General features: G+C 41.4%; 1 protein-coding gene across 7 annotated transcripts in view; it reads left to right on the top strand.

Moving 5' to 3' along the window:
* Positions 1 to 14,293, top strand: part of MAP2K5 (mitogen-activated protein kinase kinase 5) — a 129,535-nt gene that overhangs the window by 58,969 nt on the left and 56,273 nt on the right. For 4 of the 7 annotated variants that reach the window (XM_083851244.1, XM_083851241.1, XM_083851238.1 and 1 more), the window contains 3 exons: positions 5,321 to 5,394; positions 6,316 to 6,366; positions 9,504 to 9,575. In XM_083851244.1, coding sequence (XP_083707370.1) covers positions 5,321 to 5,394; positions 6,316 to 6,366; positions 9,504 to 9,575 — 197 coding nt within the window. The remainder of the gene's footprint in view (positions 1 to 5,320; positions 5,395 to 6,315; positions 6,367 to 9,503; positions 9,576 to 14,293) is intronic. The other 3 variants (XM_083851239.1, XM_083851243.1, XM_083851242.1) reach the window with 1 other exon arrangement.

Here is a 14,293-nt window from a genome sequence, read left to right as displayed (position 1 = left end):
AGTATCTGGAACATCCGTGGCTGGGTGTCACTCTGAGTAGGCAGCACAGTCCTTGTCGTGCTTTTATAGCACCCAAAAAGGAAAAGCTGATTTGAAATTTCTTCTCTTTTGAATCTTTTTCATTAGAGGCTGTGGCCACCTACTGAATACGATTTGGAGGGAGCATTGTGGTCAAGCATAAATACTGTACCTGTAACATTTTATTGCTTTTGTCGTAAATTATGTATGGTCCTTGCTGTTGGCTAAAGAAAAGTGCAGAAATTGATCTTTTTTAACAATTCAGAGTTTTCTGGCCTTGGTCTGTTACTGGGTTGACCAAGGTGAGAGCAATACTGCAGAAGGGGTGTATGTATGTATGTGTGTGTATATATCCCATATATATATATATATGGGATAACTACCATTCCAGAGTCCGGCAGTGGTTCCTCAGGGGCTTGTTTTTTCAGTATGCGCACGTGTGTATGTGCGTGTGTGCGCTTTGATATAAAACAGTTAATGCAAGGTGCAGAGCAGGGGACAGAGCAATGCAGTGCCAGGAAGATGCTGGTTTCTCGGGGTAATCTCCTTCAGCTGCCTACTGGTTTTAATGCATCAGAGGTAAATGAAAGAAAATGTAACCCTGACTTCCTTGCTGTCACACGTAAAGCAGGCTGTGTGGGAAGCTCGTATAGGCTAAGAAGTCAAGAATTTCTGTGGTGGTGATAACTAAGGTGGAGAAGCAATCATCGTGAAGAAGCTGTGCAATGCGGTGCAGCAAACGACAGATTTGTGACTAGAGCATGGATTAAAGCAAAGGAAACACAATGAACAAGTCTTTTATTCCAGATCAGACATTTCAGCAAATATTACAGCTTAACTTCAAAACATACCTTGCAACTAATGAGGTGATAGCCGTGCATATTAATAAACGCAAAGCTGTAGTCATAGTCATCACACCCACATCAAACGTAAACAAAAGATTAACACCTACACCACTTCTTTGGAAGATGTGAGAATGTCCCAATGATAAGTGTGCTCTTTTCCCCAGAGGATAAGAAGTAGAAATGGAAGGGTAATGAGAAATTAACTTAGATTTAAAACAGAATTAGCAATTAAACAAGTCTAATCATGTACAAAGTCAAAGTTTGTATAAAGAGGAACCAAAATCCGTTAAGTTCAAGAATAAGTATAGACCGTATGCATTTAATCTAGTATGTTTTTCTCAGTTCACACCTTCTTATTAAAAGAAATGTTTGAAATAAATGTTACCCGCTTGTGTTTAATTGTACTGATCTGTATTTGTATGCATCTGCGTGTACATACTAGGGACTGGTATATGTTGCACTGGTCTTGGGACTGGGGTTTCTGAGCAGGTTTTAAGTTTGTAGCAGAGCTTTGGGAAGTGTTTTCTGGTTTGTGATGCGTGAGGTTGGGCAGAGTTGATCTGTAGACCTTCCTGGACTGCCTGCTGGTTGCATGGCAATCTGTGATGGGAGATTCCTGCATCACTCAGGTGCTCTCTTCCCGCGTTATTCCCACAGAAGCGTTTTCAAATCCTCCTTTGTTTTGGTTTAAGCGAGCTGGAGGAGGGCTGCCAGGTAGGGACGGGCACGGTGGACATCAGTGTTCCGTCTTCTCAGCAGGAGCTGCAGTTTGCAGGAGATCTCACCAAAGACATCCAGTCGCTCCCCCGTCACACTTCTTAGCTTTGTGAGAATTAATCAGCTTTAGTGTTACATATAATGAAGTGCAAACAAAGATAATAGGGCATATGTGTGTGTACATATACACATATACCTATATATGTGAGTATAGCTAAGCACAGAGCTGCACACTCATGAACTATTGTGTTTATTTCAAAATACTAATAGTAATAATAATCGTGACCTCTGAAAGAAGCATGCTGGTGAGGTCATTTTGGCAAGAAAATGCTGTCATTCTTCCGGCAGCTTCACTTTGTTAATAGTCATGTTCTGTGAGCAGTTAAAATCTCTTTTGTATCTCCTCTCCCTTGAACCTAGAATATTGCAGTCTTATATTTTTAAATCACAGAAGAAGTCAAGAGATAGCTTTTAGAAATCTGTTTTTCGCCCTATGATCATTAATCTGTTCGCTTTTCAATAAACCAAGATGACTGAAATGTTTGGTGTTCAGAAAGCTGAACCTCTGACAGTTCTGTTTACTGGTAAGTAAGAGCTTGGAGGTCCCATTTATCTGCAGAGAGGTGAAACGAGTTAGATCATAAAGAGAACTTGTTCATCCTCCATAATGATGCTTCATAGAAATCATTTGTATTAAGCAAGCACTGGTAATGGGAGCATAATGACCCCTTTTGGCTCTTGTTTAAATTCTTTCACTTCTAAACAGTAATATTAATCACAAGCAGATGGTGCAGAACATTATTTATGCACATTTGTTTTCCAAAACCAAAAAATATTTAACCCATTAACTGAAGCAGTTTATGAACAAAAAGGCTAATTTCCTGATGGGGTGATTTTTTTCCTCCCTACTTTCAATATGAGACACTTTCCGAAGTGACAGTTTTGTCTAGGGTTGTCACTTCCTTTTTTTTCTGGAGGAAACCAACACAACCATTGGAATTTATAGCAAATATTTGCTTAAATTCTCCATTTGTAGTGCTATTTAATTTGTGCTGCAAAGACAGATAGTGTTTGTTCTTAGCAGTGCTCGTTTTCCTGCAGCTTGCTCAGCAGAGTCCCTAACCTGCATTTGGTTCCTTTACAGGCTGGTTGCCTATTGCCTTATTTTTTTTTTTTGATTTTTTTTAAGTTTTAGAAGGATTTTAGGATCAAGCAACGCTTAATGAATGAAAGATGGGTTTAAATTATATCAGCTTGCTGCCACGTGGGATGTGACACCAGGGAAGGCGCGAGGGGGGCTGCAGAGCCCCTGTTGCACAAGGTGGTGGCTGGAGGGAGCTTGCGTTCATTTGGTTGCTGATGATTTTTGTTAGATCCTTTAGTATTAAAAGCAAGGACCCGTTCTTACACTGCAATTTTCATTTAAAAGTGTTGGTACTGTAAACAGCTGGACTCATAATTCAGAACGTCAGCATGCCCTGTATTTCCTGTAATTTCAGCAACTGCACAAGCGCGGTGCCTGGGTAGCCCCAGGGTTCGGCAGGGCTGCTGCTTGCGGTGTCAGGGTGCAGGATAGGGCCCGCTGATGTGCTGTGCGTGTCTCGCTGCACTTAGCAAAGCCACTTGGCTCCAGAGAGGAGTGTGCTGCTGAGTGGTTGCCAGAAGCAAATGTCAGAGTCTTCCTGAAGTTTTCGTTAGAACAAAACATTCCTAAAATGTTGGGAAGTGTGTGACGGATTTGGTGCATGGATTGCTCTCAGGCAGTATTTTGTCCTGTCACCTGGGGCGGGGGGGTAGGTAAAAATCCCAAGAAAATGCAGCATGCAGATTGAATTTCTAAAGTTGAAATGGAGGTCAAGGAACCCAAACTTACTTTTGTTGATGCTGTAACGTGGTGAAGAGCTTGGGACTGATTTTTCTTTTGGCTTTAGGGGGGAATTGCAAAATGCACTACCAGTATTGATGCCTAACTTAAACATACAGACTCAGTTAAGCTGTATAAAGTGTTATTGAATGCTCCCCCTTTTTAGACTGGATTTTTAGCTCAAGTATAGGAAAGCGTTTAATCAGCTTGTTAATTGAGGTTATACATTTTTACATTACAGAGACAAATTAAGCCAGCTACTGTGGTACCAGAAGACATCTGCTAAAGAAAGGCAAACTTAATGATAAACAAAATTAGGTTCCTTTCTAGTTGGGTTTCATCCATCTGCACCCAACTAGTGTTCACTTTTAAAGAAGGCAAAGATACAAGCTAGTGCTTTTAATCCGTAATGACAGAAGAAAGCAGCGATGAGGCTGAGGCGCTGCGCTCTCATCTTCCCGAGCCGCAGCCCGGCCGTATCGTGCCCATTTTGCCTTCCCACTGGCAGCCCTGGCACAGAAGGATGCTCAACGTCTCCTGCCGTACAGTTAGGCTGGATGTTTAGCAGTTTATCTGCACATCGATTTTACAGCACGCAACAGAAGCCTACCAACTTCTTTTGACATCAGAGGGGGGTCAGCGATAACATCTTTGCACTTGCAATCTGTCTTTACGGTGCGTGTTGAAGTTTTATGCGCAGGAGCGGGATTAGCGATCATTTTAACGCGTTGCTGGCAGCCAGCCGCTGTAAAAGCTCCAAAACGGGGTGATCGGAGCCTGTTTTTGCAGTAGGAGCCCGTGGAGGTGGAAGCCCCTACCTTCAAAAAGGGCTGTGCAGAAGGGCAGAGCTGCAACGGGCACCTTGCTGCGGCAGGAGAAGGCTTGGACGTGTTTGTGCTTTGTGTTCCTACATGCAGACGTCTGTATGGCATACTTAGCATTGGTTTTTGTTGTTGTGGTGGGTTTTTGTTTGTTTGTTTCTTTGTTTTAAGACTATTAAGATCTACTCTTGTCCCTATGTGGAATTAAGGAAAGGCTGCTGGAGGAAGGGTGAGGCAGGGCTAATTGCACTAATGCAAAGCACGGCGCCGGGAGGAACTGTGGAAGCTCTGCCCGGCCGTTCCTTCGCGCTGCGGCAGGCTGGCTGCCTGCACCTCTGCTTCTTGGTCATTCCTAAAGTGTTCAGAGGTAGCAGCTTTTTTCTAGGAAATCCCAGGGTTTAGTTTTCTGACTTGCATATGGCTTATTTCTTCCATAAACCTTAAAATAATAATAATAATAATAATAATAATAATAACAACAACAACAACATACCCTCCAGTGGGTTTTAGCCTGTTCATCCTCTGCAACACAGGTTGTTCCCTTCCACTCTTTTGTATCAGACTTTTCTGCATTTGGGAGCTTGGAGTTTGTCCCCTCCCTGTCTCCGCGTCGTGCCACAACCTGCAGGTCCTTCTTCGCAGCCCTACTCCAGCCTCCGCCCCAGGCAGTTGGTTTATCTGGTATTTATGCAGTCGATTAATCCCTGTCTAAATGTGGCACTTCCACTTGTCCCTATTGAATATTATTTCAGTCTCATTTGCGAATTTGTCAAGATGGCTTTGAATTCGGGATCCCATCCTTCAGCGCCCTTGCTGCTCCTCCTAGATTGGCGTCACCTGCGGTAGATGTAATGTCACCTGTGCTAATGCCTGTTACCAACCAGAGCTTGCATTTGAAATGCATCTTTGAAATATTTTCTATTAAAATCTATCACGCTCATGATCATTGTGCCGACGATTCTATTAAAATCTACCATGCCAATACTCGTTACGATCTCTGTATGTGCGATGCGTATCCAGGATAACGTAAATGAAATCCGGTTTTGTCCCAACAGACGTGAAGCCGTCGAATATGCTGGTGAACACGCGGGGGCAGGTGAAGCTGTGCGACTTCGGGGTGAGCACCCAGGTAATGCCCCCTCAGATACCCTCCTGCTCCCTGATGCCCAAATCACCTGGCGCCAGGCGGGCGGCCCCAGCAAGCTCCCCTCTGCTGGGAGAGCGCTATTCATTTTTAATCTCTGGGCGACTTTTCTTCATCTGAATATGATTGTTCATTGTTTAATGACAGTAAAAACTGCTGATATTGTAATTACTACTTACGAATAGCAAACTTCATTGATATGCAGCTTTGATATGAAAGCGTTTTGGCCAGACAAAAGGGAGGGCAGAACGAGAGATGCGTCTGGGGAGCCCAACTGGCCCACAATAAAAATTAATATTGGGAGTAACAATAGTGGTGGGCTTTTACAATGTGCAGCACAAATTTTAATTAATTTCCATTTTGGGCCTCCCTGGAGAACTTCTCGGATAGTGACCCATGAGCTTGCTGTGATGTTGATTTGAATTTCAGCACCTTTACTCTCAGCCAAACATGAGGACCAAAGAGAAGGTCAGCCTGGTATTATAACTTGTCAGAGCCTGTTGTCCCTCCAGCGTATTTAGTGCTCATTGCATTCAAGAGATGAATGTGGCTTTATTCACATCTTGAGCCAGCTGACTGAAAAATGAGCGCGTTCAATCCTACTTCAAATTGACTTTTTATATCAGACTAGTTTGGGGTACTAAAGCGCTAAGCATCCTGTTTAACAGAATTGTTTAAGGTTATCTGCCATAAACCGTAATGCAGCGCTTGCTTAAATTGGAACTCTCATTCAAAACAAAAGAGAGATTTAATCATTTTTAATGCCTTCGCAGATAAATTTGTTCCCTTTTCCATAATTTTTAGTTGATTTATAGGAATGATGATTGTAGGTTAAATGAGGAATAATTGCCCATTTTATTTCCACATTATCTTTATATTGTTCTAACAGACTGTTTTGTCTGATAGCTGGTGAATTCTATAGCCAAGACGTATGTTGGAACAAATGCTTATATGGCGGTAAGTGGATTTATGTAGGAATAACATTTAAATAGAAGTATTTGTTCAGTCTTGCTCTATGTAATGGAGGACATATTCTAAATCGATTCCCAAACTTCCTCTCCCCCCACCCTCAGCGTAATCGTGTGTCACAAAACAGTTCCTTTCCTACCTGTGCTCACCTAGCAGCTCTCTGACAGCTACAGGTCTTGCTGATATGGAAGAGTAGTACAGGAAAAGTGTTTCTTTCATATATTTCAGGTGTCTTTAATGCATTGCAACAGCAGGGAACAAAGAGAGCCAGTCCACCATAATAATACCAGGCCACTAAACTGTGTGATGTTCATACCATACGTAAGAAGCCATCAGTGCATTTCACTTTTCTATATAAATTTCAGTCAACAGAGAATGCCTGTTGTACAAAAGTTAGGCTGTGTTCTTCGTTAGTCAGATTAATTAGAATAATTTTGGTTCTTCATTTAGCAGAGGTAGAAATTTAAATAACACTCTACACTGAAGCATTAAATAACTGTCTTTTATTTTTGGTCACGGCAGTTCTTTTTTAACAAACTATGTTGTAATGTTGACGAGGAAAAAATCAGCATCAGCTTGTTTTAGAAGAGAGAAAAAATGCAAAATGCAAACAGGAATACAAAATGGTCTATACTTGTGTTTTTCAAACCTCAGAAAATAGGAGAGAGAAATCCATGACCTTTAATCGCTTTCAGGTATTTTTCCTTACTTTCTTGTGAGGAGAAAGCATCCCAGGGTGTCCATTTATTTGCTAAGTGCTTTTCTAGTCAAGGTGTACCCATTATGTGGCTTCTGAAACACTTACGCCACCATCCTAGAAAGACTTGGGCTATCCTTTGTGATCAGAATATTATGTGCATAAAAATATTATTATTTTTTTAAATCTGGTCATATATATTACTACATTTGCTAGTAAGCCTGCTGATTTCTATGCCTCTGTTCTGTAAAATAACTGGAACATAGTGATTCAAACAAATAAACAGCTTCAAATTAATCAACTTCTCCCACACCACTCTTAGTCTTAATGTGGTCTTAAGCAGATCTAATAATTAAATTGTATTATGCTTTTAGTGTACAAGTCAAGATTACTGTTCTCTTTCCCAGGTGTGCATTAAATAAATTACTTTTTCTCTTCTCCTTTATGGATGACTGTGATACATTCATCTATAAATTGAAAAAGAAGTTTAAGCTAAAACATATTTGATCTGAATTCTTTTGTTAAAATTGTTTTGCCCACTGAATTCATGGTTTGTCGTCATGAAATGTATAACTATAATGACTACGTCATCAAAATATATTGAAGGTCATAAGCTTTGGTGTGTCTGCCTGGTTGGGGGGCCAGGACGGAATTTGAAACCATCAAAAAATTGAGGTATCTTTTAAGTTTTATTCTAATTGAGAAATTGAAATTTACATCAAAAACACGTTTCTTTAAAATCACTTTATCATCTACTGTAGGTGATAAATACCACTATATCACTAGGGGAAAAAAAAACAAACACAACTTTTGGATGAAAAAAGGTAACGAGTTGTGAAACTCCTTAACAGAAAGGCTTTGTGAGCTGGGGATCGTTAGGGCGATCTGTGCGTCGCGCGCTTTAGTTTGTGCACGCATCATTCTAATTTCCATCTTCTTCTCCGTGCTTTTAAAAGAGAAATTCACGCAACTAAACTTTTTGTTTAAATGGGCATGATTTACTTGCCACTATCTTCTTTGAATACATCAGTTCTGTGTATAAATTGGTGTTTGAAGCTTGAGCTGTCCCACTGCTGCCCTTGAGCTGTGCGGCTGGCTCGGTGGCTCTGTAGGGGCTGGGGCCTCGCCGGCACCACAAAGCTCCGCGAGCATCCTCGACTCGTGCTTGGTTGGGATAGGTGGTTCCACCTTGTTTTGTAAAGGCAGACACATCCCTGGCTGTACGGTTTTGCCTGCATGTCTGCATCCCTGCAAGGATCTTTGTCAGTACAAAAGGATTCTCAAAAATCATATCCCTATGCGATACCATTGCAAACATTTCTAAAATACGTTCGGCTTAGGCTAATCGTACTTACGAAGGCTCACGGTGATGTACTTTAATAAGAAAAATAAAATTTAAAACCAAAAAAACAACCACCACATTTTTTGGTGGCTCCATCAAAAAAAATCCGTTCCGGTTTCATTTTTTTTCTGTTTTTTTTTTTAGGTTATGACATTTGAGGGCTACCCTTCTGCACTGGGCAGCACTGCTTTTACTTAACAGTCAGGCTGCAATAAAAGCTCTTGACCTGGGATTAGCAGTGCAGAGTAAACATCTGAAAACACATTGGACTGGCACTAATTTGGGAGTTTGTTTTCTAAAAAAGGTCTCTGGATTATTAAAGACTAAAAATACAGCCAGTGCTGTGTAGGTGGTTGGGCTAGACAGGTGCATTAACAGCACAGTGGGGAGAGAAGTCTCATGGAGCCTTTTATTGTTACATTTCATGCTGTACTTGACCTTGGAAATGCTGAAATGGTAGCTTTCAAGTAAAAACTAGCAGCTATATTTTACAGCATTCTATTTCATGAGGCATTAAACTTGCTATTAATAGTTTTGAGTGAAGTCTTTTTTTCTGTGGGTCAAAAATGAAGTTAAAAATATGTAAAATAGAATTGCTGGCACGTGACTTCATTGATTATTTTGGCTTCAGTAACTTTGCCTTTTAAACCATGGTTGCTGCCCAACCTGTGGACTCAACACGAGGAGTTTGTTTTCCTAGCGTACCTTACTGCTGTGTCTGAGCGCAGAAATAGATGTGTGCCACTGATGGGCTCTTACAGCTTGACCTTGTGTGCTGCTGCGCATGTGCACGTCATTGGCTTTTTTTGTTGGATAAAGCGGCCCAAGCACAAATGCCAAGGCCAGCTTTGCAATGCATGGCCCAAGGCTCAGCATAACCGAGTCCTTTGCTCTCGCCGAAGTGAGGCAAAAATAAAGAAATAAAATACATTTGAGTGGTGTGTTTGCTCTCTGCCAGCTTTCCTGGTGAGCTTTAAGATTCTTTGCACTTTCTCAGTTGATTTGTTTGCCCTGAATTAGCTTTTGTGTAAGAAGTAGACGGGTTTGTTCACTAGGCTCAAGATGTTTCTTTCCTTCTCTTTGCAGCCTGAGCGGATTTCAGGAGAGCAGTATGGGATTCATTCGGACGTTTGGAGTTTAGGGATTTCCTTCATGGAGGTATGCAAATATCTGTCATTTGTTTGTGCACGTTGGAAGAATCGAATGAAAGCTAACATCAAAATATTTTAACATAGTCTTTGTCTGCTCTTTTATACATGCATGCCTTTAACTCTTGCTAAAAGTCTTGGCTGTATTTAGAATGGATTTGTTCTTACAGAGTTCAGGACAGTAAGATACAGAGAGCCGCTGCGCAAACCATGCAACAGTCTTGAGCCCTCCATCAAAACTCCACCTGAGACTTAAAAGTAGGGCCTGGTGCATGGATGCTGCTACATGCTTTCAACACTTGTGGCATTAAAGATGACTATTTCTGTATTTCGTTGTTATAGACCAGTATAGAGAGTCTTATTATTAGGGTTAAAAGAGGGTTATGCAGATTCAAGGTTTGGGCTGGGTAATGCCTTTGCGATATCTCAGCAGAAATCCTTGCACAGTGGTGTGAACCTGTCCCTGCATGATTAAATCAAGTGTTTGATTTGAAGTGTTCACTGTTAGAAAGGTTTCTCTCAAAGATAGTTTCAAACTGGAAAAAGTCTTGTCAAAATGAAGCAGTTCAAAGAGAATGCAAGCATAAATATAGAAATTAATGAGAACCTGTAAGTTTGGACAGAGCAAGGCTAGTTTGGATTTCAAGAGAAAGGTGGGTTGTTTTTGCTTAGGACTCTGGGATTTTTTTAAAACATAAATTTCGAGGACTTGTAAAATGGATGATTGTGTAGAGGGGGGATAACGTAGAGTGTGTAAGTTGAGTAGAAATGCCTATGCTATGATAGTGTCTTGACAAATAAAGTCAGGTCTGGCTTGGTGTGGTCCGGGAGAAGGGACAGTTTGCTCTGGTGATGACAGCAGGGTGTATGCATTTCCACAGCCTGCTTCATGCGGGGCCAGGCTGGTCACAAACAAGCCAGCTGCAGCCCCAAATCCTTGTAGCCTTATCAGCACGCACAGGATGCTCTCGGGAGACTTTTTCAACCTTAGAAGAGTGTTGTGAAAGAACTTTGCCCTGCTTGGAGCAAAGCTGGGTCCCATTTAGCCCAATGGCAGCATGAATGCTGGACAAGCTCTGCTCTGTTGGCTTCTTTCTATCAGTGCACTAGGGATAGGGATTATGGTCACCATTACTGGCTGAGATCCTTTTTGTTTCTTTTTGGTGAAGTACAACTGATGTTTTTAGCAGAAGATTAGATAGAAGTCAAGTTGTCTCGGTGCTGGCATTCTGCATCTAAGCAAATTTCATATTTTGTAGCCTGAAAGCTCTCTAGGACTGTTCTCATGTTTTCAAACAATAAATTCCTTGCCAAATAGGCTTTAACCAAATTGAAAATATTTAATGCTGAATCATTGTATTCAGATCTTGTAAATCTTCTTCCAAGTCTGAAGCTAACTCGGAATATATGATAATGACATACTTTCAAGTGTCACAGGGGATGCAGTGCTGTTAATTTGTTTTACTGCAGATTTCAATGGCTTGTGATACTGGAGAGTCCTCACAATTTTGGGAGAGATTCAGAACGTACTCACGCTCTGTAAATGAATCTGTCTGACAAAGGGCTAAAATGAGAGTGTATTACATCAATACTTGACTGTCGTGTTCATTCTGATTCACAGTGGAATAGAGTGATATAAATGCAAGTTATATGGAGCTAGTATTTACCGGTTCCTTTGCTGAATAAAGGATGTGTTTCCATGTGCAGCAGCAGTTTGATGATTTTCCACATAGGCCAAGACATTTGGAGCTTAGCCTAGGTTTATTATTAGGCAACCTGGCTGGTCATGAGTTTGATTTAAAGGATGAATTTCACATCCTATCCAGCATTAGGCAAACTCCTTTCATTTGCATTTTTTCTCCTCTTTCAAACCTTCTCAACTTTTTTTTTTTTTTACTCTCTCACTTTCCACGAATGTCTTCTGAACCAGATGTACAAAACAATTTGGTTCTGTGTGCTTTGTTAATTGGTATGTCATCTGGTCCTCTGAGACCTCTCTTCAACGTGATCGCTATGTTTTATTGAAGTGTTTTGAGTGATGTGTTAAATGATGAAAGCAAGGACAGTGGCTCAGAAAAATGTCTCAAAAAAGGTGAAAAAGATGCTCAAAGAGCCACACAAGGTCACTGTCATTAAAGTAACACTGTATTGACGTGGGGATTGGTAGTGGAGACACTCAGGCTGTTGCTGATGGAGCTGTTAAAAAGGGAAGTTAGCATTTGCTGTAGGATTTTAAAATCCACTTAGTAGTGTAATACTCTGATCCCTACAACTTCAAGCTAGCACAGTTATGGCATGATGATTTGAAAGAAATAACATATGGCAACATATAACAAGTTGGCAAGGTTGTGGTTTTTTTTTTTTGACATACGATAATATTAAGTGGCAGCTAAGTAAAGCTACTCATTTTCTTTAATATTCTTCTGAGCCTTTGAGATGTCTTGCATTTCTTTGCTGCAAAGCCATGTGTAATGAGAAACTGCACTGTTACTTTTGAGGGTTAAGAAAACTGCACCCAAAAAGTTGTGAGCAGAGTGTGAGAAGTATTAAATGTGGGTACCACATAAATTTGGGGAGACAGTGAGCATTCTTCTTCCTTTTGAACTAACAGATGTCTAAGTGTATTCAGTTTCCCATCAGTCTTCCAAAAAAATAAGAAATATTGCTAGTTTATTATTGTTATTATTTATTTCTTTTTTGGGGGAGTTTGCATTCTTTTCTTCATTTTTTTTTTAAAGAGAATTAAGTTTAATACCTGATCTGTAAACCTGTTTAAAAGTGTTTTATCATAAACAGTTTTCTTGAGGGTTTTAGATGTAATTTTATTTAAGTGCTTTGGGGTTGACAAAGCAAGTTCAATTTAAACCAATGACATTGCTGTCACTACACTGAAGACTGTGTCAGCATTTTCATTATAAAAGCTGTTTTTCAGAGGGTTTATAACTCAGTCATAAAACACTCTCCAGACTGACTGGGCTGAGCCTGAGCGCTGTTTGTGTTCTGTAACTGATTCAGTCTGCATCCAAAAACTGTGCGCTGCACAGGAGGATAGATCAGAGTGCCTAATATTTCCTGTAACTTTGCAATATTACACTAATCCTGCCCTACATGGCTGCAATCCGGTGAGTCTTGGTTATTTTTTTAAGGCAGCATCCCTGTCCGGCGGTGCCTTCGGGTGATGTTTGAGGTGCTACCTTCAGCTGGGCCACTTCTCCGGGGGTAAGCAGCTGCTGTAGGTGAGGAGGGCTTGGCTGGACCCAGCGGGGCCAGTTCTCAGGTGCTCCTGCTTCTTCAGGAGCTTGCTTCCAGGTTTTTCCCTGGATTTCACTGCCTCAGGACTGCCAGCTGAGGAGCACTCGCTCTCTCTGGATGCGGTACTGAGGATCAGAGTCTCCTACGTACCCTGAGGAGATGGCGGTAGGCAAGGAGAAGGGCGTTTTGGGAAGGGAAGGGAGTAGAGCTGTGATCTGAGATTTTTGTTGAGGCAAAGAACAGGCTTGCAGATCTTTGTCAGATATTCTACCCAGAAATGCAACTGGAGTTGCATGCAGATGCAGGAAATGAAAGTGATTTGCTTATGCCACAAACCGAGCAGGTTTTGGAAGTGGAATATGAGCTCCTGTGTTGACTGACGATGCCTTTTTCACACTTCTGCTCCTCCTTTTGTGTCATCTCCTAGTCCCTACTTCCTGCTGTGCTCTGCTGAGAAAAGCACCTACTTCCCTGTGTTTCAGGCCTCCTTTTAAAATGACCTTTTTTTGCAAAGATAATCAATGTTCCCTCCTCCAGGGGAAAACAGCTTTTCAGTATCAGTTCTAATGTTAGAAACAAACGGTTAAACCTCCCCGAATGAGAGTTTCAAGTCTGTAGCCACTGGAGTTTTCCGTTACCTGTGTGTTTGCAAGAGCTTTCAAGGCCTGCTGGTTGTTTGTGACATTTGTGTTAAGATGCTGTTTTAAGCAATATTTCAAGCAGTCGTGTTAGGGATTTTCAGCACTTGCGTGCATTCCCGTATGTAGGGAACCAATACTTATATATATATCCAGCAAACATGCTTTGCATCATGCGTTTCGGGTACACGTATGTATTTTTTGAGCAGGGTTAGCACTTTTTACCTTTAATGTCAACATTATGGACTCAGGCTCGTCAGCACACTTGGGCTGGAAGCACAGGTGGAGGTGCAAGAGAAGCACACTCACACCATGAAGGCAAAGAGGAGGAACACGTTTGAAGAGGGTGCTAGACGAGAAGCAGCTCTGCTTTAAGATGGTTCTCGTAAAGCACTTCAATCTTGTTCAGTCTTGTTCAACTGCAGAAAACTGATGTAAAGATGCACGTGTAAATAATCTGGTCAAGGAGAGGAGGTTTCAGAAGAATTGTTTCTGGAGAGGTTAGAGTATGTGATCAGCCACATATCATCAGCGCTGAAGTGGTAATGGTTAAAGATCAAGATTGCGAGCTGGCCTGCAGGATAGCGAGCTGATGTGCGGGAAGGCCTGCAGACCACTTGTCTTCTGCAAGATCTCACTTATGCGTGGATGTGATGGTTGGGCTGCCATCAAATTTGCACCCTAACCTAAACAACAGCAGGTAAATGGATGTGGGGGGAGATCTGGGACCCGAAGCTTGGTGGTATGAGGTCAAGTGGCAGTTCTTACTGGAGTTGTCCTTGCTTTTTGAGATCTGTAAGAGAACTTTTTATATAATTCACACATAATCTTTAATGGA

Source organism: Anser anser (assembly GCF_964211835.1).
Source record: "Anser anser genome assembly, chromosome: 10".
Taxonomy (NCBI): domain Eukaryota; kingdom Metazoa; phylum Chordata; class Aves; order Anseriformes; family Anatidae; genus Anser; species Anser anser.
This window is presented reverse-complemented; position numbering and strand designations above follow the sequence as displayed.